This window comes from Drosophila nasuta, chromosome 3 (assembly GCF_023558535.2).
Source record: "Drosophila nasuta strain 15112-1781.00 chromosome 3, ASM2355853v1, whole genome shotgun sequence".
NCBI lineage: Eukaryota > Metazoa > Arthropoda > Insecta > Diptera > Drosophilidae > Drosophila > Drosophila nasuta.
In genome coordinates, this window is record NC_083457.1 from 11,766,278 (window position 1) to 11,787,057 (window position 20,780).

Genomic DNA, 20,780 nt, shown 5'->3' on the forward strand with positions numbered 1-20,780 from the left:
CGTTTCTATCGAGATAGTCAACTGCAGGCCTATCGATAGCTGTTTATCTGTTGCAATGTGCAGTCAGCCCATCTCTAACTGACTATGAGTCGTTCGTGTACCGCAACAAAAGAAAGTTAGCAATTTTTTGGGCTGGAACGCGAATATAAATTTATTTATTTTTCTTCGACAATTGTACGTAGTGCAAGTTAAATGCATTTCTCATCATTCAATTGCTACATCATCATCAACAATATCTATACTCACGGTCTACATATTGCGAACTTTTAAAGTTACTTCATCAACAACAACTACGGCATCGAAGTGGTCATCATCAAACGCTGAGGAGGCGGCGGCTAACGAACGCACACCGCTCATGGACGCCCACGTCAGTGCCTCGACATCGTCACCGGCGACGGTGGCAGTAGCAGGCGAAGATGAGAACCTGAGCGGCGAGGCCGAGCGTTTGGAACGTCCTCCAAGGCGGCAGAAGCAACAACGGAATAACTATGGCTCCAATGCAGATTCACCAGATGGCGTAAGTACTTAAATCACTTTTGATTGTCTAAACTTGCAATTAACTAATTTGTGCATGCTTCTCAGGCTGTTCTTACAGTGCCAAGCGTCGTCATACGTGACTCAACCGCACGACCTTCAAGACTGTCTGGGGGAGGAGTTGGTGGTGGTGGAGATGGAGCACCTGGGCCATCACAACAGGAAATTGAAGAGGAGCAGGGCTTGAAATATGGTGCCCAACACGTTATTAAATTATTTGTGCCCGTTTCGCTTTGCATGCTGGTCGTTGTGGCTACCATTAACTCAATAAGCTTCTACAACAGCACGGATGTCTATCTGTGAGTGCACAACTAACTAAACACCAGCACTCTGCATCGTTTAACATTCATATATAGCTATTAGCTTAACTAATTAATTCTTCTATTCCGCCCAGCCTCTATACGCCTTTCCATGAGCTGTCGCCGGAGCCGAGCGTTAAGTTATGGAATGCGTTGGCCAACTCATTGATCCTCATGAGCGTCGTTGTGCTGATGACCATACTGCTTATTGTACTGTACAAGAAACGCTGCTATCGTGTCATCCATGGCTGGCTTATACTCTCGTCCTTTATGTTATTGTTCATCTTTACGTACTTATATCTGGAGGAGCTGCTGCGTGCCTATAACATTCCAATGGACTATCCCACGGCAGTGCTGATCATGTGGAACTTTGGTGTCGCCGGCATGATGGCCATTCACTGGCAAGCACCGCTGCGTTTGCAGCAAGGCTATCTGATTTTTGTAGCCGCCCTGATGGCCTTGGTGTTCATCAAGTATCTGCCGGAATGGACGGCTTGGGCTGTGTTAGCAGCCATCTCAATTTGGGGTATGATATTAACTTACGGGCATCGGTACTATTTGTAATTAATAATTTTTCAAAACAGATCTTATTGCTGTGCTGTCGCCGCGTGGTCCGCTGCGTATTTTGGTGGAAACCGCCCAGGAGCGTAATGAGCAAATCTTTCCCGCTTTGATTTATTCGTGTAAGTGGAGTTTTTATGTCTAAGAGAAACCTTGTTTAAGCTTCGTTTGTTGCAGCCACGGTTCTTTACACCTACATGGGCACACATTATACGCCAGAGCAGCCACTGCCAACAACGACATCTTCGCCATCCTCTAGCAACTCAACGACAACAACGCGCGCCACACAAAACTCGCTTGCCTCTCCGGATCCAGGAGCAGGTGCAAGCAGCAGCTCACGTTCAGGTAATTCGCGGCACGGCCAGCGACAGCAGGAGAATAATCAGGCGGCAGCTGAAGGTATGCCACTTGTGAGCTTTAAAAACAATTTGCACGGAAACGGTACATATGCATTTAATTTACCTTTATGATTTAATCTGTTCCTTCACTTTGTAACCGCTTCTTTTTTGAGCCTATTGTATTTGAGTGTATTATATTTTTATTGTTATTGTTGTGACTGCTGTTTTTAAGGTGTGAGACGCTGCTAGAATCTATTCCAAAGACAATCCAAAGTGTACAAAAGTTTAATTTTCTTTTTTAAATTTGATTGTAGCTGAGGCGGCTGGCTTCACACAGGAATGGTCGGCAAATCTCAGTGATCGTGTTGCACGTCGTCAAATCGAGGTGCAGACTACACAGAGCAGCAATGGACGTCACGCGAATGAGTATCGCACGGTCACAGCGCCTAATCAGCCGCAGATGGAGGCGCAGGAAGAACGTAAGTGACTGCAACAGAAATTACCATACAATATTTGACTCCTTTAACATTTGTTGCAGGTGGCATTAAGCTGGGACTGGGCGATTTTATTTTCTATTCTGTACTTGTGGGGAAGGCCTCCAGCTATGGCGACTGGACGACAACAATTGCCTGCTTTGTGGCCATCCTTATTGGCCTTTGCCTGACGCTGCTGCTCTTGGCCATTTGGCGCAAGGCTTTGCCCGCTCTGCCAATCTCAATTACCTTTGGCCTGATATTCTGTTTTGCCACCAGCGCTGTGGTGAAACCATTTATGGAGAAACTGTCTGCCAAACAGGTGTTTATATAATAATGACGGTGGAATTTAACACACACTAATCCGTGTCCTAGTATTCTGTGTAATCATAGTCTAAAACAAAAAAAAAACAAATCCTTTTACAATACATTTCTTTATTTAACAAAGCGTAATAACAAACAGAAAAGGCATTTGTTTATGTTTTCTTTAGCTTAACTATTGTCTTGTCCACCAAGTTAACAAGCCAGCCGGGCTCTAAGCCTAAGAACAATTGTCTCGCATCCTTGGCAGCCGTGAGCATCTCGTAGTCGGCATCGTCCTCAATGCGCGGCAATTCGTAACCGTATTTTTGTGCCAACACCAAACGCTCCTTGCTAATCTCCTCGGGATTGGCCAGATAGCCGCGGTTCTTGGCATCCGTATAGTACTCCACGGCATCCTGTGGCGGCAGCATGCGCTGGGGAATTGGCACTCCCTTCTCGAACCATTTCTTGGGATTGGCCAAAATCTGCAGGCTGCGTGGATCGTAGTAAGCAGTGCGAATGACTCCACCATTGCGCTCTACAGCTGCAATAACTGCCTCGCTTGCATGCTGCACTTCAATGTTAATCTTAGCCTTGAAATTGTCCAGTCCCTCATCCGTCAGCTGGAAGCCATACTGCAGCTCAGCTGGCTTCAGTGACAACAGACCCGAGTTGCACAGCGTGGCGATGTCAACCGGCTGACTGACATCAATGCGATTGGTGTCGATGAGCACCTGCAGTTGCAGCAGCGAGATCGGAGGATACTCCCGCTTCATATGGTGTCCCTTGTAGTAGGGTTCGTAGGGGAAGCGCATGTAGAAAGCCTGATTGCCCGTTTCGTAACCCAGACGCATGAAATTCTGTCGTTGCCCGGAGCCCTTATTGCCCGCACCATGTTTATCGCCTCCGTGTTGCGCACGTCCGCGTTTGTCCTAAAAATTAAATTGAAATTTTAATACACAACCCACAGCATGTTATTCAACCGGCTATTGATGGGGGAGAAACATACGTTCTGTTTAGAATTGGGATTGGGACGCAGATTGCCAATTTGTACTCGCGGCAAGGTGCGCAGTAGCTTCAAGGCCTTGTCTGAGCTCTCACGCAAATGTGCCATCTGTAGTTTTATTGATTAAATAGCAATTAATATAAAATAATAATTTTACACGAGAAACAATATACTTTTGTCCAACCGTTTGTCAACACTAGTCACAAGTGCTGTGTTTTTAATATCGTACCGACTTTTTCAAAACAGAACGATATCGATATTTTCAAGCAATAGTTCCGCTAATATTAACTTATCGAGGAAAGTGTGATCACTGATTGAATTCATAGTACAATTGCGGTCGCGCTCATTTTAATTAATAAGAAGTTAAAAGTTACTAGTGCAAAGGAATTTATTGTGTATTAAATTATTTAGTGAAAAATGATTTGTGCTAAGTGTGAAGGCAAGTCCGTGCAATCAGCTAAATGTGTTTTGAATGCATTGGAGAGTTTGAAAGTGCACTTTCAAAGTAAGTCTAACTTCTGTAGTTGCAATTCGTATTGGAATTATCTCTTTTGTTTTAGTGCTACAAGGCTTTTGCGAGGACAATGCAAATACGATTACACTATTAAAACAGCGAAATGAGAAACTGCACAATGCCATTGAATTGTTGCAGCAACAAAAGGAACGCAGCATCAAGTGCAGCCCCAAGCGTCGGAGGCCATCACCCAAAAAGCCACGCCTGGAAAAAATGCCACAGACTGAATCACCAAAAATGCCTGAAAGTCAGAGTTCCTTGAACATGAACATAGCTCTGCAGCCGGATGACGAGGAGGAGGAAACCATTACGGAAACGGAGCCAGCCATCAGTCCTTACAAGCCATGGGCAACACGACGTAAGCTAAACAAGACAAACTGTGAGAATGAACAACCGGTTGGGACTACAAAGATCATAGACAATAAGAATGAGTGGTTGACTAAATTACCAAAGGACAAATTGCCGGCACCCAAGACAAAAATGTCATTAACACTGCGCAGCGATTCCCCCAAATTAAAGCAAACGCGTTTGCAGTTTGACGCCAACAACTCAACAAGAAATGCTACCATAGATAAAGATGTTATCGAGTCCAGTCCCAATTTGTATTCTACACTTCGACATGCCAAGCAATCGCGTTCGCTCTTGCAGAGGTAAAGAAAGTAACTAGTTAAATATAAGGCTGTAAAATAATGTTTAATAACCTATGACAAGTTTGCAGAGCCGACACCAGCAACGCCTTCGACACCAGCGCCATCGCAAGCACATCGACGAAGAGCGAGAATAAGCCTGTTTTCGATATGGACGACGATGATTCGTTCTTTGATCAATGTCCAGATCCATCAGTGCCTAAGTCTGTTGATGCCTTGCCTCCCTTAAGCGGCGTTTCAGATTCATCCAGCGTTGTAATGCTGCCACCGCCCACACAGGAGATTGTGTTCATTGACGACAGCATTGATGAAGCTAATCCGCCTTTAAACACCATGGATTTTATGGCGGAGGTGCTTAAAGCAGACGATAAAGCTTCGATGACCAAGTTACAAGAGTTTGAAGCTAAACTTATACGGGATCAACAAAAAGCAGCAACCACCTTCAAAATGGTAGAACAACAGAAAGCAGCGACCACCATAAAAAAGATTGAGCATCAAAAAGCGTCGACTAGCCTAAAAGCAGGCGATCAAAAAAAGGCTGCGACTAGTACAAGTGGCAACAGGGATCCACAATTAGCAGACAATAAATTAAATGCAAAAGTGCCAGTGAATGTCAAGCTAGAGCAATTTACAGAACAACCAAGCGGAATGGGCAATGAATCCACCAAGCTGCCAGAAGATTTTGATATTGAGGATGATGAGGAAGAAGAGGAGGAAGAAATATTTCCACGTCCCATTGTAGTTAAGGAGGAAAAAGAGGAGAGCTTGAAGGAAAGATACAACATCGATTGCGATCAGTGTGAAAAGGCAAGCATTTCTTTGGATACTTCAGCAAATTCATATTTTTACATTAAGGTTTTCTTTCTAGTTCATAAATTTCATGGGAGCCAATATGACTGACCTTCAGATACGTGAATATCTGTGCAATTGCCGGCACTTCGATCACCGCGAATTAGATCACAATACGCCCGATGGCTTTTGGAATCCACATATGGTATCGTTTGCCGAAGATGATCCTCGTAACAAGGTGTACGTTGATCGACGCTTTGTGAATCAAGCAAAGAAATAACAGACAAAAGACTTAAACTGCATAGATATTTTATTGCAAAAAAGCTCGCATAATTTGTACATGAAATTATGTTATTTACAAATTGCCGCGTTTTTCCTGCTCGATCTCGATGGCTGTGAACAAAGACTTGAAGTTGCCAGCGCCAAAACCCTGTAAATGAAATACAACTTTAATTTAAGAACCTTATGTTAAGACAACCATATCACTTACATTATGATTGAAACGCTGAATAACCTCCAGGAAGAGTGTTGGCCTGTCCTGCGTGTTCTTAGTGAAGATCTGCAACAGGTAACCATTCTCATCGAAATCAACCAGAATGTTAAGTTTCTTTAATATCTCCATGTCTTCCTTGATATTAGTACGACTGTGCGACAACTGTTCCTGCAGAATATCGTAGTACGATGGTGGAATTGTCAAGAACTCAGTGCCACGAGCTCTCAAGTTGGTAACAGCTCCCAATAATATCGTCAGTGTTCAAAGCAATATGCTGAACACCAGCACCGCCATAATAGTCGACATACTCTTGGATCTGCGATTTCTTCTTGCCATTGGCCGGCTCATTGATGGGCATCTTCACTGTCTCCTCGTAGTTGGCCATCACAATGGAGCGCAGCGCCGAGTACTCCGTATGGATCTGCGAATCATCCACAGACCAGAAGCGATGGAATTGCAAAATGCGTTCGTACCAAGCGGCAACGCTCTCCATTTCCAAATCGGGTTGATTGCCCACCACATGATCAATGAAGTTCAGCTTAGCTGGTGGCAAACTCTTCAAAAGCACATCCTGGGCACTTTGCTGATAACCAGGTAAGAAATCACCCTTGTAACCATTACGCTCCACAAAAGTGTGCGTTGTATCACCGTACTAAAATAGGGAAATTATTATTACTTTAATTGGAGTGAAAGAGTTGTAGTTGATTTACCGTCTTAATGGTGGCGAATCTCACAACGCCATGCTCATCCTTTTCCTCCCAGATGTTGCGCACGACTTCAGCTCCACGCGATACTGCCAAATTAAAGATTGCATTCAAGTCCTCCACTTCGAAGGCCACATCCTTGACACCATCCCCGTGCTGCATCAAGTGCAAGCCATGGTCCTTGTCATCGGTCGTGTACGCCGAGACGAACACAAAGACAATCTTATTCTGTCGCACCGCATGCTTTGCATGGCGTCGCTCTCCGGTCTCCAATCCCTGGTAGCCAAGTGGTTCAAAGCCCAAACGGGTGGTATAATAACTGGCCGCCTGCTTGGCGTTACCAACGTAAAACGTTAGATGATCAAAGCTTAAGAATGTGCCGGCTTCTGGCTGTTTTTAAAGAAAGAATCATATTAATGTTGGGCTTGACTTTTATAAACGTTTGGAGACTTACTTTGGTTCCTTTGTCAGTATAGCTTGTCTGTAAATTTATGCAAGAGAAAAGAAAGTTTGGTGTTAAGTATTTAGGATTTTTAAAGTATCTTTCCTCAGTTGAATCTTTCAAATAGAACCTTACAAGCTTGGGATTACCACATGCCAACTGTCAATACGAAATACTTCTAAAGCAATACAACATTTATTTAAGCTTATTTTAATTTTCTCATTTCGAAGCTCCCAAGGGCAACATAATCTTACAAAATCAGCAGTTTTCCATATTACATCATTCAAACTCGCACATAACCTCAAACATTAAACGTCATTAAGTAAACTTCTGATGTTAATTATTGTAAAATTTATAATTCTATGAAGTGCATACGTTAGAAATACAACTTGTGAATCGTATAGTCTGGCAATAAGAATTATAACCTCACAAAATACAACAGTAATCACAATTTTATTATAGTAAGATAACCTCACAAATTGAAATAACATTAACGAATTTAAAGAATCACGAACGTGATTTAATCTTCGGGTTTCCACAATTACAACTATCCACATTTTTTTATATTTTTAAATATTGTAGTTTTGTAAAACTTTCTTTTTTTTATTACCATTATCACTCAGACTCAATTTTTTCTGAACTCTTCCTCACACGCGATTTTTATTAGTATTCCGTTGATCTTCAGGCGATCTTCACGAGTTGACTATGGCTTGGCCATGCTGAAATCACGCCTTATATACTCCCCAGATCAGTTCCAGATCAGATGGAAATCCTGTACCCATCTGATAACTCATTTAAATATATGTCAAACTAGTATTTTGTTTACTTGGTTTTCAAGAGCGGGTTTATTTGTTGTTGTTATCGGTTTAGATATTCGCATACTTAAATAGAAATTTGCAATAATTTGTTTACTAGAACAGGTGGCGTTGCTGTGTCCATTTAATTTATGCAGTTTGTTCGTTTGTTTGTAAACTTTAATTGTTTTCATTCTTTTAACTTGGCAACTAGACATATCATATCTGTAAAGATATTTTTGCTCTATTAAGTTTATTTCCAGTACATTATGCTGTTCATTGAAATTCATACGATATGGAATTGTTACTTTGTTATTTTTATAACATTTTGCCGGTTAGCGACTTAAATATTCATGAATTCCAAATGTTTTTGGGTGCCACGCGCTCGTCTTGAGACTTGAATATAACTGGATTGTGTTGCGAGCCCCCAAAACTTTTGTTGATTTCAAATACATTAAAATCGGATTGAAGCCATTCTAAAAGCAATATTTACTTTTTATAGAGTTAAACTGGTATTAACAATTGATAATTGTATTTGTTATTGTCTATTATATTACGTGAGAAATACGTTGGATTTAATGCACATTATGCTGTTGTCAACATGCTGCTATAATCCTATTTTATTTAAAAAAATTTGAATTGAATTTTTAGTTGTTGAATATTAGCAAATTTGTTGAGCTAAGTAGATTGACAGGTTCAACTTGCAACATTTTCATATACGTAGTCTAAAATAGAAGTTTATTATAACGGAGTTTACTATTTATAGATTAAACACAAGTGCATATTTGATAAAACACAGCGATATAATAGATTCTTCTTAGCGCTTATTGTAACTTTTACGCTTTACTTAATAAATTATTCACAAGACTAATCGACTGCGTAATAATGTAGCAACAAATTGTTATTAAGCAATCGCGGTAGTTGTGTTTACTCTTTTTCCTATAATTGTGCAACGGCATACGATAGAAAAATTTATAATGAAAGGCCATTTTCATGATGAAAATATATTTATCTATTAACTGAATAATAATCGGTAATATAAAAACGCTCAAGTCCGAAACAAAATTTCTTTTATGTTTTTTTTCGTTTATTTTCATTACAATTTGTATTCTTTTTAGAACAAATATTTAGATACATATTCATTTAATAAATATAAGCAATATTTTAGATTAGCAAATTCTTAGAAATATTTCTCCCTGGAGTAATTTGTATGGAATGTTATGAGTGTTTATCTGATTTACATGTAAACAAATAACACAATAAATCCGCTTTATGGATTTTCTGAAGATGACTTTATTGTGTTTAATTTTTTTGAAAAGGCATTTCCAATAGTAGTTTTTTTTTTGCTACAACAACTGAGGTAATCTGCAAGCTACAGCGTATCTCTACGTCAATCAGTTTGCCATTCGCACACACTTGTTTTTCTGCAAAAGATTGCTTAAGTACACATTTTAAAGTAGTTTCTGCAGTATCCATTCCATTTCCATTTTTTATTGTCGAGCAGATTGTTAATGGCACTTTTGGCATGTGCCATCAATGCGACAATGGCTGCCTCATCCTCATAGCTTTGCTCCCGGCCCGCAACCGTCGCTCCCTTTTGGCCCTCTTGTGCCCTAATAAGCCAATCATAATAAATGTCAAGCATTGAATTGGCTTCTTGCCAATGGCCACTTGTGTGTGCCCAGTTCTCCTTCTCTCCGTCGAGTGTTCATCATTAGTTCGTTTGCCAGCTGCTGCTGCTGCTGCTGTGCTGTGCTGGGTTGGAGACATTGTCTGGGGGCTAATCATTAATACTTAACCGCTTCAGTTCATGCGTCGCGTCGCGCATACGCCGCGTTTGCGTTTTGGTAATTTTTTCGCTTTTCTGTCTAGTATTTTTAGCAACGCTATAGCCACACACATAAATCGATTCAAGACGATCAACTAATTTATGATTGTGAAGCAGATGCCTCCAAAAGATTGCCAAACACCTGGCATCATGTGAATGTCCCATTTGTCAAGTGCCTGGCAGAGAAACTGCCCTATCCCAAGTTTGACTTATGATGGCATCGCTGAAAAAGCCTGTTTATAGCTTTATTTGAATTCCTTTAATTTATGCATATCTCCTCGGCAAGTCAGATTGCTCTAAAGTTTACCAATCTCATTAAATATTTCTAGATGGACTTTCAATATGTTGATATTAGTTTCTTTATAATACATATTTATAAATCAGATACATTATTTCATAATATTTAATAAATTCATAGAATTATGAATCTCCAACTTTTAAAACTTTTTAAACTGCCTTAGTTAGCTGTTCTTGATATTTATTTTCGGAATTCCCCAGTCTGCGCACCTGTCACAAGTTGACTTTAATCAAATATTTTCGCAATTCCCCAAACCGAGCTCCCAGAAACTGCACTCGTAACATACCCTTAACATTTTGTCCATTAGCCTAAGCAAACCAATTCGCGTGATACCCAGACATATGCGACATGAATTCCGATTTGGGTCCTCAACTCCATCTCTCTAACACAGACTCTGTTGTCCTTGTCGAAGGATATTTGCTAACTGTGCTGCGCAGGTTTATTTGGGTTTGATGTGGGTAGCCTGTTGCTCCTAATGAAGATATTAAATTACGCTTAACCGTTAGCACGCTCTGCCTTTCTCTTACGCACGCTCTCTAACTCTGCTACTATATTGCTCTCTTTCTGGCTGCCTACTTTTGGCAGTGGACTCTCACTCTGTCTGGTTGAGGGCATTGCCAGCAGCTTGTGAAGTTGCTTTGGGGGTTGCTTTGCTTTGCTTTCAACTTGGAGGGTGCAGGGAATATGCCACAGGACAAAGGATGTTAGCTACTGTTGTCGCTGTAGTTGTTGTTGTTGGTTTTGTTGTTCTAGCCGCAAGCTGTCGGCGCCGCCTTGTCGACATTTGCGTTACGCTTTCAGTCGCCGTTTGAGTCTCGATTATTACGCTTCTAAAAAAACCTAACAGCAAATAGAAAAACGAACGGTGGAGAAAAGAAACTAAAACTAAAAATGAAACTGAAATTGTTTATTTAATTTAAAAAGCGTGGTAACTACAACAACAACAAAACACTATTCTAAAAGCCAAACGAACTTGAACTGTCGCTGATTTCGTACTAACAACAACAATAGGCATTAAAATAATGTCTAAAAATCATTTGTCGCCATCTATTTAGCAATTTTTTGTTGTCTTGTTTTGAATATTGACAAATTTGTGAACGCGCAGCCACGATTAAAATCTCTATGTGCCCCCCTCTCGGCCAGCAGCATCAGCACAACAATGTAAATATTCAAACTATGCACAGTCTAAAGAGCATTTCAATGTAGTCCGTCTAGTTGCGAGGTTTTTTGGAGCGCATTTAAAAATAGTTTCATTTAACATAACAATGTTATAATGTTTTATAACTTGGCCGATTTGCTTGCTGATTGAGATAGTTCAGTGTGAAAATGTTCATAAATTTTACGCACTCTTTTCTTCGTGTTTGTGTGTGTGTGTGTGTGTGTATATCTAGTTTTTAAAGTTGCCATGACGCTGGTTGTAAATTTAAAATGCATAGCGCCAGCTGCTTTGGGTGCTGCACCAGTGCTTGTCAAACTGTTCACAGTGCTGGTCAACTCGCTCGCGTTTTGATAAGACAGCGAATTAACTGCGACAGCTGCTGTAGCTGCAGCGGCAGTGCTTGTAAAACTGTTAGCGATTGTAGCAGCTGTGTAAAAGTCGCGCGCGTTTTGTGTGCGTTTTTGGTTATGAAGGGAGAAAGACTAGCTGCGGTTTTTTAAATTGTATAAATTTTGTATTTAATATATTACATATAATTTATTAAATTTTTAAGCAAAGTTATTTGACTATTATGAAATTGTGCACATTTTAAAATTACCTTTCACCTTAGCTGCCATTTAAAAAAGTCGCTCGCGTTTTCCATTATTTCGTGCTCAGGTTGAATCACAAAATAAACATGTTTCATGCAAATTTAGCAAATCTAATTGAAGTTCGCGTGTCGCAAGCCAATTCAAGGCCTTTCGACAGGATATTGCCTCCCCCCTTAGCAAGTGCCACCCCATTTCAATCAGCTTGATGTCAGTTGAGTTATGCCCCAGAGATGTGATGACGCTCCCTTTTGACCTTGACATAAATATCTGGTCACAATATCCTTTTTATTGAGCTACCTTGTCATTTGCATTTCCATTTATAAATATAACACTTTCGATGTCGTCATATTCCTTGAGATTTATATATTTAATATAGGCGCTTGCTGGAATCACAAAAGAAAACAATAACCGCCCACAATTTGTAGGCCAAAACATTTAATAGACTTTGTGTAATACTAGATAGTAGAGCTCATAAAATTCGCTTTTCAAATAAGAAAAGATCGCCAACGAGCGATGACTAAAAGTTACCCTGTAGTCAGCTTTTACCTCAATAATTTCTTTAAATTTAAATTAAATTTTGTATTACAATAATCTAGAATAATTCTATTTAGATGTAGAAAGCACTTTTCCTTCTCTATAAAGTTATAATTGTTTTCTTAATTTTTACATTTCTTTTATGATCTTCAAGAAATGTTAAAGACAGTTTCTGCGAGGTATCTAAAAGTCCACTTTTTATGCAGTTCTCTTTTGATTTCGAGTAAAGGGTATAAAAGCACTGCAGAGGCACATAAAGATTTACGATGTGGCCTAGAGTGAGGGAACGAGGGGCGTCATAACAGGTTGCAGCAGCGGCGACGCATCACAACAATAAACAAATAATGCCGCCAGCATGGGGAACCCCCTTCCTAAGTCCTCACCAGACTTCAGATGAAGAAGAACTTCAGCATCGCACATTGTTGATGTGAATTTTATGTTATTTTTAAAAACACACAAATATGAGATGAATATAGAACTACTTGTGTACCCCCAGATAGGGATGCGACGCGCCTCTGCTGGGCCTCTGGGTGTTAGGTGAGCATAAATTATAAAAATATTTCAATGTGTGTCAGATATTGCATGCCCAGGCAGCCCAGGAATGTTGTACTGCGTGTTCTGCATGGTTTTCAACAAATTACCAGAGCTTATTAAGTGTCATCTTATTAATGGACCATCCGATGGTTTTTCTACTCAATTTCGTTGGTTGCACTAATTAAACGACTGTTGATAGGTTCCCCTAATCGGTAGATTGCTCGACCATCAAACGGAACAAAGTTTTAATGTGCGAGTAACATATTTATTAATGGGGATAAATGATAGATGTAATACAATTTTGTATATATTGCACTCAAATTCTTAACACTTTGGGGAAAGTAAATAGTGATTTCTCATTTCTGCGAATATCTTTTGTTATATCAACAAATTGGATCATACAATTACATTCTTTATCATTGGATGCACCTTTTACAAGTTCTACTTTATTTACTTTCGTATCTTAAGTACAAATGTCCGGTGTGACCCAGGTTATAATTTGAGAATTGGGTTGTATGAACGACATATACATTTATATGTGGACATAAACTTTTTTTATTTTATGTATCATATGTGTAAACTAAAAACTTGGTAAACTTTAGAACAATCGCTTCTAGCAAAATATAAGTTTGTTTTTTAAATAGGTTAGCAATGAGTATCATCCCATCCCCACCTAATCTTTTTTCAACTGTTGACTATTAGTGTAGCTTTCATTGTATTATAAAATATTTGTTGTTAATTATCTTTTTTGTTTTATAAGCTTACATAAGTTTAAACAGCTGACAGAGTTCTTTGGATTTTAAGTAGTTTACAGAGTGACTGCTAGTCGTGATCTTCTTCAATTGCAAACTTTGATAAGCCGAGTTTATTTACTTTGTATGGCGCAGCTTTTTTGGGCAATGCAATGAAACCCTTTAAAGGTAGCCACAGCGGCTACGTTGACGTTCACTTGTGTGAGAATAATTCGCTGCTTAGGGGCAACCCCACAAAGTCAACGCCAGCTGCGTAGACACGAAGTAACACGATTGGATACGAAGCAACTCGACTCGGATCGATTCGTTTGTTTGCTTTGCATCGCTCAGAGTGAATTTGCATAGCCAGCGTAACGGACGTCGAAGCCGACGCGCGTCGAAGTCGACTCATCGTCTCGTTGAGTTGTTATTATTTTCTTTCTGCGAATAAACGACGCGGCGACGCATTCTATTTCATCTCTCCTTCTAGTCGTGATCATTTTAGAAAAATGATTTTCTTAGTCGAAATGATTTTCGTTTTTTGTGTAACTTAAATTTATGAATGGAGAACGCGCTGAGTGAGTTGCCGAATTGCTGCATCATAAATTATGCGTCAAATACCGAAAATATTTCTATTTCAAATGGAAATACCAAATAATTTATCAGAAACTAAGTGGATGAAAGATGGACATTGAAATGTTGAAATTACAGCTGCAAATAAATGACGACAAAGTGTAGTGAATGATTCAACTTGAGTAAAGTATTGAAAACTGATAAATGCCAACAAAAATTTGGTACAAAATGGTTGAAAAAAGTTTTTAAAATGTTAAATAGTTTGCTGGAATTGAATGTTCAAAGAAAAGTTGTTTATTAAAATTTCAAAAGATGAGAAATTAAAATAATAAATAAATTGGGTTATTAAAATATATTGCATATGGAAGGAAGCCAAAGTAAAAAAATGAATACAAAGTTTTAACGATCTTGAACTTTATTTAAAATACAGTGAAATCAACTTAAAGTGACTGGTTCTTAAATGGCTTGCATAAAATAACAAACTATTTTAATTAAAATAATAATAAATAAACATTTCAAGTGTTCAACTAGTCGTGAATATAAGAAACTCAACACGCTTCCATATCTAAAAAATAAAAAAAACACGAAATACAATCTATGAAACTGTCAAAGTAATTTTCTAACTCGATCCATAAATAACAAGAAACCAATCAGCTGTAAAACGACAATCCACAGAGAACTTTATATACTTAGCATATAGTACTTAAGAGTCTAAGTACTCGAAATATTTCCAACATACTTATTAATGCGACATCTCTCGTCTAACACTTAGCTCGACTCACGGAACGTATTAAATTACCACTTGAAGCAGTCATTGGAAAATGGAAAACAAATAAACTAATTATTAGAATTGAAAGCCACAAAGAATTTATAAATGAAAAATATGAGTAACACGAGAGAAAATCGCATCGAGTGCAACATGACGAATGCTGACTGTAGTTTCTGCCAAAGATTACAAAGTGCGCGCAATAAACGAAGTAATAACTTTGCTATAAGTTTCACATTCCCGCAACTCTTGTTGCTGCTGTTGCTTAGCGTAAGTTCAACTTTAGCGGCGCCACAAACCTCCTGCATAATGTGCAACAAGGAAGATCTGCAGCCAAGGGAGCCAACGATCAGCGCCAGCTACGAAGAGTTCACTTTCGATCATCAGGTGAAGCGTCAGGATGCGATTCAAGCGTTGCGCGCATACAATGAAAGTAAGTCTCTCACTCTCTCCCTCCCTCCCACTCTCACTCTTAGCTAACTAAATGTGATGCTCTCACTTTCGACAGCTCATGAAACACAGAACTCTTGCAACACGAAAATGTGCACGGCGCAAGTCGTGAGATATTGCTTGAGTCCGCAGTTCCTCAACGATCATTGCTGGTGCGAGATGCAGCATTCAGAAGGTGAGTGAGAACTTATGATATTTATGAGTCCAAGCAGCAGCCAAAGTCATAACCACAGCAGCAGCCATCAGCATCAGACACACATGGCGCTTAACAATAACAAACAAAAAACGCTCGTTTCTCACAGGTAAACAAACAAGTGGAAAATTGTGGAAATTAGTTGGACAAATGAAAATGAAAATAAAAACGTTGGCGAGTGCCACTAACCCAGTTGCTTGCAACTTGCAGCTTGCAGTCGACAGACGAGCCAAGCCCAAGTAAAGCTTCATTAACCCATTACAGCCAACCATATTGATGGGCTAATGAGTAGCAGGCACGCAACTTGAACAATTTCAAGATGATGCAAGCCAAGCACACCGCTAAACTGTTCCATAATTGGGCATCTGCCCATCTCCCTATCTCTCCCCTTTTTTTTCTCCCTCTCTCTTCGTCTTCGTCTCTCTGTCTGTCGCTTCATTAGCACGTGGCCATTACGGAAGTGGTTAAATGTTGTGGTCCACATGAATAAACCGCAGCTACGCTCCATTGCATTGATTTGCATACAGCTACAGTTGTCACACGATTTAATGACTGCATTCTAATCACAATCATTTCCAATTCAAGTTTACTGTAAATTATCAAATGCAATTCAACTTAAATTGAAAAGCATTCTTATTTCATATACTCAATAGTTAAGGCGTCAAATTTTATTTGCAGTATTTAAAATCTTTATTTTGCTCCTAAAAAATTGATAAAACGTTCGTTAAATAACGATTTTAATTTGAATTTTTTGATTAAAATTATTATGTACTTAGAAAGTACTTCGAAAACTCATCCAAAATCGATGTTATTTATATAATATAACAAATTTAGGTTGATCGATCGTTTAGGAAAATATAAACTAAGCTTTAATAATTTATTATTTTTTCAATAGAACCAAAAACTGAAACAAATTTTCACATTTGCATTCAATTTCGAAGGCAACGCGAATATTAGACCTTCTGCAATCACAGTTTCTATTCGCCAGCTTGCTTAGTTTTCATAGCGTGGCCTCACTGTTATTAAACTCACATTCCAAGTGTCCAAGCGTCAGTTTATAATTCTCCTTGATTTGTTTTGTTCTCTTTGCATTTTATTATCTTTTTTTGTTTTTCTGTTCAAATTGTTGTTGCATTGGCTGGCGTCTCTGTTGTGTGTTGCTGGGTTCGGCACTTGGTAGCATTTTCTACACTTGAATGATTTTCTTCAAGGCGTGCACAATTTTCCGTTTCGCATTTTCCAAATGCACTCGAAATACAAATTGTTCTCCGAGTTCAACTAAATGCGCGCATTAAATTTAATTTTCTGCAGTTTTATAGACTCATTTGTGGCGACTGGTGTTTATGGCCACTTACCAGAGGTTGTCTACAGCGGTGGTTATCCTCAACAAAGCCCTCAATTATATATTGCACTCAACAAGTTAATAACTCTTGACATTATTTTGATTGAATACTTGGAAGGAAGAGCCCTACATGTAATCGTATTTGTTGAATCTAGATAGGAATTTAAGACCTTACTTCCTTTCTGTTACCTGATTGTGACGCCATCATGTAATAGCGAGTTATCTTATTGTTATGATAAGATAGAATGACAGAAAGAAATATTATAAAACTATTGCAAAAGTGAGGGAAATTCTAAAGTGTTGTCAATAGTTCGAAGTATTCTCGAATTGTAAGGACAATAATTTACACTGTAATGGTGATTAACTATTATTTACTATCATATCTGTGTTCATACTGAAGGGTGTTATTAGAAAGATTAGGTATATGATAGTATAAAATTATTTCGAAAAGTAGAGAAATTTCCAAGGGTTATCAATATTTCGAAATCTTCTCGAACAGTAAGAACAATAATATTTTTAACTGTAATTGTAACAGCTTTTTATGTTAATATTGAGGTGTGTTATTCAAAAGATTAGATAGATGACACAGATATTTTAAAAGTAAGGGAAATTTCAAAGGGGTTATTCATATTTCGAAATCTTCTCGAACAATAATAATTTGAAACGTAATTGTAACAGCTTTATTTGTGTTAATACTGTTATAATAATGATTGGATATTATGACCCATAAAACTACTTCGATAATTTTGAATGTCTTGAAATCTTTTCAAACAAAGTCGGATAAAGTTAATAATATTATTGATTACAAAAATAGTTTTAATTTTATTTATGACTAATATTTTAATACCTTCTAGAATCAATTTCAAGTTTTACAGGGTATTTTCACTTTTGCTCTATATTTTACTGAACTATAACCCCATGTTGTTCTCCAAATGTCGCCTTATCAGGCATCGAAAACATTTCGCGCGCTCTTATCAATAAATCTAGCTTGTATTCGCGTCTAACAAAACGATCGACTGTCTTCTTTATAACATGATGTGTAATTCGAGTATATAAATAAATATTTAGGATCGATTGTAGACATATTTTCGCTACTGGCTTTTGATTTTATTTAATATGCAACGCCTCGAGCGATGACAATAACAACAATTTTTATTCATGTTACGTGCCTCTAATAACAATGCCCCCAACACCTGCTACGATGCGTTGTTGCAACCTGTTCTATGAATGAAAAAATGTCTTGCTTTCTGGCCACATTGCGGGTGGTTATGGTCTTATGGCCAAATGTTGTTGTAACGTCTTTTTATTTTGCCATGGTTGTAACGCCATTTGATTATAGTTTTTTGCCAATTAAAATTGCCGATAATTTGCATACATATTATTTTTGATATTTCTAATATGATTAACGTCAAAGCGTTTGCTTTGTGTGTTGTGTGTGTGTGCCGACATTTGATGAATCACAACACAATGCAATTAAATCGAGGAAGCAAAGATTCGAAAAGTATTGTGTTTCTACAATTCTCAAATGATTTCTTTAATCAGAAAAAGTTAAAAATAATTGCAAATAGTTTTAATGTGTTGCATTTTGTTTTAATCTTTTGCTGAGCCACTTAAGAAACTTTATTTATAAAATATGTTTCTATAAATGCAACATACAAATTATCATTATATCTGTTGCCAATGACGCAATCAATCATTTTCACTTAACGATTGAAATTTATATTTATTTTTATAAACTTCTATTGTGATCTGTCGATTTGCATGAATATATTGTGTTTTGTTATCACGTCCTCGTCTCGCTTTGTGTCAGCTGTCTGTAAAGATTAATAACACAATTGCGAACAGCAAATTGATCTAACATTATTAAATATAGCGCGACTCATGTCGATTGGCATTAAATTTAAAATAATTACATAATTGGCTAAATATTTTTGTGACACGCAGCTTCACCAGCAGCCTCAGCAGCAGAACAATGAAATCTCTCGTTCATTTTGGGGAAATGTTAATTTATTAAAATGAAACGGGCATCCAACGTTTTTATAAACAAATGTGTAAACAATTTTCTCCCAAGTTCGACAACAATATTTAGTCTCATTTTTCTATGGTTTGCTTAAATTATTTGTTGATTTTGGCTATGCTCTCAATAAACATATTCTATTTTATTGATTTCCGTTTCTACTTAAACTTATTTGAACTGAAACTATAATAATGCTCAAATTTAAGTGCTCAACGCTCATGTTTTATTTGTAGAATATAAAAAGCATGATGTCAAGGGCGGAAAATAAATTCCAAGTTTGGCGTTTGCAGTTTTCAACGAATCTTTTATGATTGACAGCGACAGCTGATTATATAGAATCATGTTTATTTCCAATTTGCCAGTATGGAATCCCTAGATGCTAGCCAACTTTAAAGACTAAAGCTTATAGATTCGTACGTGGTGCAATATTATTCCATTTTTTGGAATAGCGACCCCATAAACTAAATATTATGAAGCTAATGTTGTCAGCATTTATGCAAAGAAAGTATCTTAGCTCTATGCACGTAGATACATTTCGAAACATATATCTGAATCATTTGTAAATATGTGAACAAAAGCTAAATTTATTTATTGTTATTACATTTTTCTTATACAAATCTTGACTAAGCGAGTACTTAATTAACATACTATATAAGGAATTCTCGCAGTTCAATAACTGCAGCTGACTGCAAACGAATCCGAATGCGTATGTTTTGTTAATCGATTTATAGATAGCCATGTGGTTTTATAAATTTGCAAACATCATTTACTCATGTGTACTATATCATCTTGTCTTTGCAGAGGGTGTACCCTATGTGCCACATGTCTGCTATGTGGGAGAAAAGGTCTATGCACCATCGCTGGGTTCCTGTTTTACGTTTCAAGAGATCAAGGAATGCTGCTGTGCTCCCGTCTTGGTCAAAGAATGTAAGTCTGCTTGGTATATATTTATCAGTAATCAATGTTAAATAATGAATCCACTCGACACACACACCCGAACACTCTTGCCCAGATTAACAATGCGTTGCTAATTTTATAATGTAAACAAATTCTTATATACTCTCGCACTCAAGGCTGCAAGTTCATCATATCAACACACGCAGCAGCAGCAGCCCAACAAAAAATCAAATCATGATAATTAGATTTAGTTTATAACGCTAATTGGAATTACTCACAACGTTTTTGGTATTCAGACCACCATCAAATTCCTATACGTGTTGCCTTAAATCATAAATTTAAAGCATAATTAATAGCGTGTATATTATTCTTTCTCGAAATTCATTTGAACAAACAGCTTCTCTCTCGGTCAGGTCAATAAACATAACACTTTGGTCCAGTCGTAAATAAATATGAGTAAAGTTGCTAAATAATTGAACTATTTGGAGGCACATGCTAAGTTTTTACAGTTGCTCATTAAATTGGCAACGGTGTCAGCTATCAAACGAAATATTAGCACGAATTGAAGGCGTTGATTAAAGTGTGGAAAATTTAAAAACTATTTGGTTATTTGTTTAAAATTGAATTTTAGAATTTGATTTTGTTTTAAATTACATAATTACAATAGCGCATGAATGCGTCAGACTATAAATGAATGCCAAATTAGAATTAATTTAAAAAAAATAACCACATTTCTAATTCATCTATTTTTGTCTCTTGCAGGGCGACACATTTCCGGCGCTTTGTCGGCTACACCAAAGATCGTGCTAACTTCTTTGTTAGCTGCACTCGCATTGTTAAATTGGCGCTGCAGAAGACGAAGCGTTTGTTAAAGCTTACAACTTAGGGGCGGGCTTTGGGGGTTTTATAAATAAACTTACAATCTAGTGAAACATAGTCATGAACGACGCATTATAAGAAGTCGAAAATCA

At 37.9% G+C, this 20,780-nt stretch overlaps 5 protein-coding genes across 11 annotated transcripts; 3 read left to right on the plus strand and 2 right to left on the minus strand.

Annotated features, from left to right (window-relative positions):
- Positions 1 to 51: 51 nt before the first annotated feature.
- On the plus strand, positions 52 to 2,672 carry LOC132791360 (presenilin homolog). Of its 4 annotated transcripts, XM_060800242.1 has the most exons (8): positions 52 to 174; positions 273 to 517; positions 583 to 833; positions 929 to 1,359; positions 1,418 to 1,516; positions 1,572 to 1,835; positions 2,047 to 2,211; positions 2,271 to 2,672. In XM_060800242.1, the coding sequence occupies exons 2-8, from the start codon at positions 356 to 358 to the stop codon at positions 2,537 to 2,539; spliced, it is 1,641 nt and encodes a 546-aa protein (XP_060656225.1). In that variant the 5' UTR covers positions 52 to 174; positions 273 to 355; the 3' UTR covers positions 2,540 to 2,672. The 4 variants fall into 4 exon arrangements, with proteins under 4 accessions (XP_060656225.1, XP_060656226.1, XP_060656227.1 ...); XM_060800243.1 differs by having other exon boundaries at positions 76 to 517; positions 1,572 to 1,793; XM_060800244.1 differs by having other exon boundaries at positions 76 to 517; positions 1,572 to 1,739.
- Positions 2,609 to 3,794, minus strand: LOC132791370 (large ribosomal subunit protein uL15m). The gene is made up of 3 exons (XM_060800256.1): positions 3,688 to 3,794; positions 3,518 to 3,622; positions 2,609 to 3,440 (listed from the first exon to the last, which is right to left on the minus strand). The coding sequence occupies exons 2-3, from the start codon at positions 3,620 to 3,622 to the stop codon at positions 2,682 to 2,684; spliced, it is 864 nt and encodes a 287-aa protein (XP_060656239.1). The 5' UTR covers positions 3,688 to 3,794; the 3' UTR covers positions 2,609 to 2,681.
- Positions 3,795 to 3,803: 9 nt separating this feature from the next.
- Positions 3,804 to 5,789, plus strand: LOC132791361 (uncharacterized). Its single transcript, XM_060800246.1, has 4 exons — positions 3,804 to 4,019; positions 4,075 to 4,678; positions 4,747 to 5,482; positions 5,544 to 5,789. Exons 1-4 carry the CDS (start codon positions 3,932 to 3,934, stop codon positions 5,742 to 5,744), a joined length of 1,629 nt encoding a protein of 542 aa, XP_060656229.1. The 5' UTR covers positions 3,804 to 3,931; the 3' UTR covers positions 5,745 to 5,789.
- On the minus strand, positions 5,757 to 7,820 carry LOC132791367 (4-hydroxyphenylpyruvate dioxygenase). The gene is given in 6 exon segments (XM_060800252.1): positions 5,757 to 5,894; positions 5,955 to 6,200; positions 6,202 to 6,609; positions 6,668 to 7,051; positions 7,116 to 7,142; positions 7,714 to 7,820. Coding segments are annotated over 6 exon segments (1,143 nt in total). The 5' UTR covers positions 7,717 to 7,820; the 3' UTR covers positions 5,757 to 5,819.
- On the plus strand, positions 6,437 to 20,777 carry LOC132791372 (uncharacterized). 4 transcript variants are annotated; one of them, XM_060800260.1, is made up of 5 exons: positions 6,437 to 6,551; positions 14,917 to 15,343; positions 15,419 to 15,535; positions 19,714 to 19,839; positions 20,572 to 20,769. In XM_060800260.1, exons 2-5 carry the CDS (start codon positions 15,019 to 15,021, stop codon positions 20,679 to 20,681), a joined length of 678 nt encoding a protein of 225 aa, XP_060656243.1. In that variant the 5' UTR covers positions 6,437 to 6,551; positions 14,917 to 15,018; the 3' UTR covers positions 20,682 to 20,769. The 4 variants fall into 4 exon arrangements, with proteins under 4 accessions (XP_060656243.1, XP_060656244.1, XP_060656246.1 ...); XM_060800261.1 differs by lacking the exon at positions 6,437 to 6,551 and adding an exon at positions 10,856 to 10,951; XM_060800259.1 differs by lacking the exon at positions 6,437 to 6,551 and adding an exon at positions 13,911 to 14,149.
- Positions 20,778 to 20,780: the final 3 nt, after the last annotated feature.

What these genes read in the sequence shown, in the direction of transcription:
- LOC132791360 (XM_060800242.1), top strand. Translation starts at nt 356, where the DNA reads ATGGACGCCCACGTCAGTGCCTCGACATCGTCACCGGCGACGGTGGCA. An exon ending in AACAGCACGGATGTCTATCT is followed by an intron (nt 834 to 928) that starts GTGAGTGCACAA and finishes TATTCCGCCCAG; the next exon opens with CCTCTATACGCCTTTCCATG. An exon ending in TCCCGCTTTGATTTATTCGT is followed by an intron (nt 1,517 to 1,571) that starts GTAAGTGGAGTT and finishes CGTTTGTTGCAG; the next exon opens with CCACGGTTCTTTACACCTAC.
- LOC132791370 (XM_060800256.1), bottom strand. Translation starts at nt 3,622, where the DNA reads ATGGCACATTTGCGTGAGAGCTCAGACAAGGCCTTGAAGCTACTGCGC. An exon ending in ATCCCAATTCTAAACAGAAC is followed by an intron (nt 3,441 to 3,517) that starts GTATGTTTCTCC and finishes TTTAATTTTTAG; the next exon opens with GACAAACGCGGACGTGCGCA.
- LOC132791361 (XM_060800246.1), top strand. Translation starts at nt 3,932, where the DNA reads ATGATTTGTGCTAAGTGTGAAGGCAAGTCCGTGCAATCAGCTAAATGT. An exon ending in TTTGAAAGTGCACTTTCAAA is followed by an intron (nt 4,020 to 4,074) that starts GTAAGTCTAACT and finishes CTTTTGTTTTAG; the next exon opens with TGCTACAAGGCTTTTGCGAG. An exon ending in ATTGCGATCAGTGTGAAAAG is followed by an intron (nt 5,483 to 5,543) that starts GCAAGCATTTCT and finishes TTTTCTTTCTAG; the next exon opens with TTCATAAATTTCATGGGAGC.
- LOC132791372 (XM_060800260.1), top strand. Translation starts at nt 15,019, where the DNA reads ATGAAAAATATGAGTAACACGAGAGAAAATCGCATCGAGTGCAACATG. An exon ending in CGAGATGCAGCATTCAGAAG is followed by an intron (nt 15,536 to 19,713) that starts GTGAGTGAGAAC and finishes TTGTCTTTGCAG; the next exon opens with AGGGTGTACCCTATGTGCCA. An exon ending in TCCCGTCTTGGTCAAAGAAT is followed by an intron (nt 19,840 to 20,571) that starts GTAAGTCTGCTT and finishes TGTCTCTTGCAG; the next exon opens with GGCGACACATTTCCGGCGCT.